Below are 7050 nucleotides of genomic sequence, written 5' to 3' on the forward strand. Positions count from 1 at the left end.
AGAGAGAGAGAGAGAGGATCTGTGGCTAAAATCTCTCTCAAAGACATTTTGCCTGTCTTTAGACCCACTAATAGTACCATTAAGATCTTTACTTTAATGGCCCTATTAGTGCGATTGTTCCGACTTCAATTTAAACGATTGTAATTCCAACCATGTTCGCAGATGAAGAAGCCTTTCGGATCAGAAGTAAAACATCCTCATGAAACAAGAGAACTCCAGCTCCTTTCTACTAAATTACTTATAATTAACATTTACCAGATGACTGAGAATCTGCATCTGTTTTTCCTTGACACTGTTTACAATATAGTTTGTTATCTTAATGTGCTAAAATGGAGAAAAGCATGTCAACACTTTGACAAAGGATGAAGCTTAGCGAGTCACGCTCAGATTCTTCTGAACAGCAGCCAATCTTGTGAACAAGCCTGCTGTGTGCTCTCAGAATCCCCGAGTGTTTCAGCAGCAGGACTGTGTGGGGTGAAGGAATGAATGGTCAGAGTATAATGACACTAATGTATAAAAACAACAGAATGTTAGCTCTACTACACTATTACAAGGCTGCGCTCTGTGCGCCAAAGAATTCAATCAGCACACGTTTTTTTGGAAACTGATCATCTTTCAAGGTTCCTGCAGTCTTTGGTGAGGATTTACCGCCACCTTCTACTCCAGACGTCTAAGGCTACGTTCACACTGCAGCATGAAGTGACCCAATTCCTATTTTTTTGCACATATACGACCTGTATCTGATCTTTTTAAGACAGATCAGATTTTTTCAAATGCGACCACTTGGCAATATGGTTCTGAATAAGTATCTGATCTATTCAAATGCGACCAGTGTCTGAACGGCCAGGTCACATTGATCCAACCTACGTGTCATTTATCATAAAAGAACAAAATATGCTCTTGACAAATTGAGTTTGTCAAGAGAAGTTTTTTTTTCTTTCCCTTCTTTTTGACATACTGATTTTTGTGCATTTACTTTCCACTGTATAATGTCCTCATAAGCCCCTGACATGAGCAGACTTCAATTTAATTCCGTTTTATTTATATAGCTCAAATTCACAACACATGTGATCTCAAAGCACTTAACAGAGAAGTCAACATACAGACAGGTTGGTTCAAAGATTTTTTTCAAGGAAAACAAATTGATTGCTTTGAGTCATTGACCTGCAAGACACACTCCACCTGAATAAGCTTGAGGCCATGACTTTTGCTTTTATCATTGACTCGACAGCAATCCCTCACACCCAGCAAGCCTGCCGCAACAGTGCAAAGGAAAACTCCCTTTTAACAGGAATAAACCTCCATCTGCCTTCTGCAGACATAGAGTGGATAAAACCCTTTCTAAAGTGCATTATATACAAGCTGTCATACATACTTGCTCTTTTTTATGGTTTTAAAAGCTACTTACATGTCTTCTTTATTTTGAACACAATTTTAGCTGTCAAAACAAAGACATTAATGGAAGAGATCGCTAAAGTGGGCAATCTAAACATGGATGGAAAAACAAGGAAGAATTATGAAACAAAGGGGCACATTGATGAAATATTGTACTGCAGACAAGTTGGATTGATGGTTGGATGGATATATGGAGTGAAAAAGGAACAGATGGAGGACTGGATGGATGGACTATAAGAAGAAGAGAAGTAAGGGACAGACGGTTAGACTACAAGGAATAGAGATGGCTGGATAGGTTTAGAGTTAAAATAAATACACTAAACAGATATAATTCACAGATCATTGGAGACAGCCAAAAGTCTATAGATACAAATAGATTTCAATAATTTATTTCCACTTGTGCTTATCTACCCTGAATAATCGTATTTCAGATTTCACAGGAACTAAGGCTGCATGTTAATAGAGGTGATTGAGATATTATCTTTGAATGCTTCAAGTAATGTCAGCTTTATTATTTTTTTTAAATAACGAGCTCAAAGTTCACTTCACACAGATGAAAATGAATTAGCTCATGTTCATACTTCACTTTAAAAAAATATGAAGTTCACAAACCTCTAAAAGTTCCAAGGTCATTTGGTAAATTAAGCCATTGATTACCAAATGGAGGCACGCGTACCACGAGTGCATGGCAAGGGGTACATGAAAATATTTTATTTCTTAGGTATTAAAACAAAATAGGGCTGGGATACGTTTTGTGAGGACCCAATTGAAAAATTAAGCAAGCTTTTATGTCTGAGTTCACTAAAACGAAGCAGAGGAACAAACCATTAGTAAAGAACAGCCTGGTATCTGCTGTTCTTCACACTGATCTATTGAAGCTCATCAAAGCAGCTCAGATGTCTTAATGAAAACAAAGTAAAACAGTGTGACTATAATTTTTGTTTTGTACTTTATTCCCAATTCATGAAGTTTAAATGTGATTATAAAGGAGTTACTCAGAGGAGCTCCAGTTTTATAAATACAGGTTTATAATATGATTTCCTTTAGTATTTCTGTTCAACTCCTTTCTAACTTCCACTTCCAGGCTGCATACTTATCTTTTATTTTATTTTATTTTTTTTGTTTTGAGATGGAAAGAATGTAATGCCTAAGAATTTAACAGGTTAAAGAGATTAAGTATAATAGTTCTCCTTTTATAATCAGTGATTGTACATTTCACTCTTGGACAATCAGCAAAACTTTTGACTGAGAGGGGTTCTCATGGTAAGACAAAATGCCCAAAGGGATACACAGTTCAAAAAAGGTTGGCAACCAGTGAATTACAGTAGTAGATGTTCAAAATGTCCCCACTTTCCTTGATGGGCCCTTGGCTGGTCACCTAAGATGACGTTTTTAAACATTAATGTTTGTTCTAAACTATTCTGTCATGATTTGTGGACATTAAGATCTAAAGAGAAGCGCCTTCTCCGGGTCAGACCGTGTAATTCAGTGAAAGGGTGGAGTCAGAGTAAAAATATATGCAAGCTCAGGAGAAGGAGGTGGTCACTCCAGTGGCTGGAAGTTGGCTGCCATTCGGCATCATATTTAACCCTTTAAATAAGTAATCATATTACATATAAAGAAATGGAAAAGACTGGATGCAGTGAAGGTCTACTGTATGTGCAGTGCAGCCTTTATTTAGCCAAATTACACAGAACTTCAGAAACATACAGGTACATTCAGGTTCTGCTGAAAATATCTATCAAAAATTATTTATTATTGTTCTCATTCAGATGCAGATATTTCCCAAGATAGCTTGGATGCTTTAACCCAATGTGTCGCTTTAAGTTTTAAGTGGACGTGGCTGACGTACAGACTGGTTTGTTAAATCCTGGTGGGCACAGTTAGCACAAAAACATGTTTTCTTTCTTTTGTTAGCCCAGTTTTGCAGAGAGCCAAGCTCTCTGCAAAACTGGCATCCGAAATACCAGCAGATGAGTCTGAATTGCACACAGCAGTATTAGAAGTAGACATGCTGGTCTATCATGCTGTTAGCTGTAATAAGTGCTGTAAAACCTGATGTTATCAATTGAAAAGTGTTGTTATCAACTGAAAGCAAACATGAGCTGTGTGTGTGTCTCTTGTCACTACCCGATCCGTCCGGGAAGCAAGAGCCGTACCATCAGCTAATTTGCGCAATCAGATATACAACTGGGTTTCAATAAATAAAGTAATTATGGTACTAAAATTACTTATTTCTATCCTTTACTCACTAAAGAATGCTAATACACATCTTTAAAAAAAAAGGTTTTAGGACCTTTTCCAAGACAATTTGATGCTTTTTACATTTTCTGCTTGTCTGACGTCATCATCGGACATGCTCAGAGCATTCTGGCAAAATATGATTAAACCATGCTTTTCTGCAATTTAGTTGTTTCTTTCTTTAGGTTACGCACTATATACCATAATGTTAACACAAAAGGAAAACGTAAAACTCAAAAAGTTTTATGTTTAAATCCAAAGCCAAATAGTTAGTTTCTGGAAGTAGCATATGATCCCATTTCCTGTATCAATTAGGCACAGACGAGTGATATAACAGAAAGGATTTTAAGGCATTTATTTTCTCAGGAAATTCATTATTAACCTTTAATGCAATATAGTTTAGTACGCTCATTATTTTAGGGCAGGGAAATTATGACGTCTGACAAGCAGTTTAACAGACAAAATGTAAAAAGCATCAAAACTGTCTCAGTAGTGTCATTAATTTTTTTTTTTAAAGATGTGTATTAGCATTCTTTAGGGATTTAAGGATATAAATAAGTACTTTTAGTACCATAATTATACTTTTTATTGAAACCCGGATGCATATCCGGTTGCACATTTGCAAATGAGCTGATGGTATGGTCCGTGCTTCCGGGACGGATCGAGTAGTGACAACTTTCATTACTTCAAAACTGATCCCTTGATGGCATTGATGCACAACATTGAGCTGCACACCATCATTGGTGTAAGGTGTGGGTATCTACTGTTCCATCTACAGTATAATAAAGTTCATGGAGATTCAGTGAATTAATTTATGACACTTAAAAGTATAGTTGAGGATTTTGGTGAATTTTCGTGCACTCCCCACTCTAAATAAAAAATGCACATGCCCAACCCTGTACCCGCTCCCGAGACGGAAAGCCTGTTAAAGGTGTGTTAGAGCGTGCATAAGCCTATTTCTCCCTATTCACGCTCTGTTTAAAAGTTGCTGTTTGCATCGCTCATACAAGCTTAAGGGCGGATTATACTTCTGCAACCGCACACATCAAATGTCTCTTAGGTCTGGACGCAAACAGTTTTGCTGGTATGCTTATGCAACGTCGGCCTGCAATTTCTAGGGACGGACAGCAGTTTCCCACCACAGCGCGAGGGGGAGCCTATTCCAGAACACTCGAGAACTTTGCCGGATGGTCACAAGAATTTCTTCTGTGGCGCCGGCGGGAGTGCTTATTTTCCAAAACATGTCTGAGGCATCGTTAAAGTGGTTGTAGTTCGATTGTTGTTATTACTCCTTTTCAAAAATGGTGCACCCGGGCCCCGAATCGAGAAGGAGGACCACACAGACAGCCGGAAAGGCATACCAAGGACCAATCACAGCTGCTTTCTGTCTGCGCACCTCTGCTTGAGGTCTGCACGGGTTTGCGACAGTCCAACATGTTTTCAGGATGTTTTTGAAGGTTGCAGAGCCTCTGCGTGGGGGGGCGTGGTCACGCACAGAGACAGATTTGGGTTGCAGAGGCTATGCATTAAGTATAAATTGGCCTTTAATTTCTAAAAGAGGATTTGCAATTTTTCCACTATTTCAGACTCACCATTGGTAAGTGAAAATGGGGAGGAGCATGTAGGACGGCCTTATGTAAACATATCACCAGAATGATTGACGATAAGGAGGACCACCTGTTTTGATGATCAACCTGGAAAAAGAGCATCTTCCACTTCACCTAAATGAAATGGTGACCAAACTACTTGACACTCTACTTACAAAAACATGTCATAGAAAAGTGTAAAAGATCCTGTTAAACTCAGAATAACAGCAGGTTGACATGTAGACTTACATTGCATCACCTTCACCTCCTTCCCCAGGGGCATCCAGAGCCCCCTGGTGGGGGCGTGTGCCAGGAAGTTTCTGGCATCTTCATTCCCAGGGTCAGCAGGAATACAGTCCTCTGGTTTTTCCTCGTGCTCCTGCAAAAAGAAACCGTTACTAACACAATACAGGTGAAATTTCGAGAAGAAAAAAAAAACTCAGTAACTGAAATTTCCTGAGTTTGTATGTTTTCATTAACGTTACCTTAATGAACCCTGGTGGAGGTTTTTCATAGCTGCACAGAAAAAAAAAATATTTTAGGTGTGTTTTATACGTTTTGGAGTAACATTTTCCACCGATGCATCTTAAAAATACAGTATTTTAAAGTCACTCACAAAGTCTCGATGTGTTTAAGCTTTTGTACCTCCTGGTTGAGTTTCTTCGTATGCGTCTTCAGTTTATCGAGTTCATTTTTGGATGTCTTGTGCTTCTTATGCTCCCGTCTGTCCTCACTCTCTCTGGCTCGCTTTCTTTCCGACATTTTAACGACACCATCCACTTCTTTTCAGATTAAATTCCAGTTAGCCGGGCTCTTTTGTGCGTCTGAATCATTTTCAAGTTAGTATTTTAAAGTAAAGGTGTAGGGCGCTAACGGGTTGCTAACTCCCTGCTTTGCTAAAGAGTTTCTCTACTTCCTGTGAGGCCGGGCTGGTTATTGAAAGTGCAGCGCCACCTGCAGGACAAAGGTGGGAATAATAATAAAAAAAAAAAACAGGACGGGGCGGTTTTTTCCCCCAGCTGCTTTAATATGGAAAACTAAATTATACCCAACGGTGAATGTTTTTACTTTCCCAAGCTTTCACTTTACAGAAAGAAAACTGAAACGTTAGAACTGTAAATATACAGTCATATGTTTATTTTACTGTTTTTATCTATTTTTTTTTTTTTTTACTTTTTTCAATGCGGCACTTGAAATGAAAAATGAAATTTTCTTTTTTTAATTAAACAAAAATGATTAAAAAAAAAATAAATAAAAAATAAATTTTCTAGAGAGCTGTTCTTAACGAAATTACTTTTTGTTTATACCTGTGTAAACAAAAACACAAAATAAATCTGTCTAAGTCTACAGGACTTAGAATTTTACAGTTGTTGATGTAATGTTTTCAGTGGTTATTCTAATTAATTCTGTTTTAGGTAACAGTCCCATAGTCTTTTTAACCCATGTAATTTAATTTGTACTTTGGAGAACAAATTTTACATCCTTTGAAATGTTTATATTTTGTCAGGTTGTAACTAAGAGCAGCAACCTATTATCGTGGTTTTAGCACAAAAAACAATTTAATATTGCATATTTGTTACATTAATGCAGATTTTTGCAAGGTTTGTCTTGGTAAGTTAAATAACATGCTGCTTATTATCTGCTCATCACTGGTGTTGCTACTTTTCACATATCCATTACTGTAAAAATGTCCACTGCTGTTTATTGTTTTCTTTATTCTCCAGACAGATTATTTGTATTGTAAAAACAATGTAGAGTACTGTATAATATTTTTTTATAAACTTTACTAAGGTTCACATTGTGCGACCACTTCTGGTATAACCTTTTC

The 7050-nt window shown here is 37.5% G+C and overlaps 1 protein-coding gene across 1 annotated transcript in view; it reads right to left on the reverse strand.

Moving 5' to 3' along the window:
* rp9 (retinitis pigmentosa 9 (autosomal dominant)) overlaps window positions 1-6132 on the reverse strand; it is an 11101-nt gene extending 4969 nt beyond the window's left edge. Inside the window, exons 1-3 of the mRNA XM_015372260.1 lie at window positions 5839-6132; window positions 5708-5738; window positions 5472-5601 (exon numbers count right to left, since the gene is read on the reverse strand). Of these exons, the coding sequence (XP_015227746.1) occupies window positions 5472-5601; window positions 5708-5738; window positions 5839-5984 (307 nt within the window). The 5' untranslated portion in view covers window positions 5985-6132. The remainder of the gene's footprint in view (window positions 1-5471; window positions 5602-5707; window positions 5739-5838) is intronic.
* Window positions 6133-7050: the final 918 nt, after the last annotated feature.

The sequence above is a fragment of the Cyprinodon variegatus genome, unplaced genomic scaffold (assembly GCF_000732505.1).
Source record: "Cyprinodon variegatus isolate N-32 unplaced genomic scaffold, C_variegatus-1.0 Scaffold71, whole genome shotgun sequence".
Classification (NCBI taxonomy): domain Eukaryota; kingdom Metazoa; phylum Chordata; class Actinopteri; order Cyprinodontiformes; family Cyprinodontidae; genus Cyprinodon; species Cyprinodon variegatus.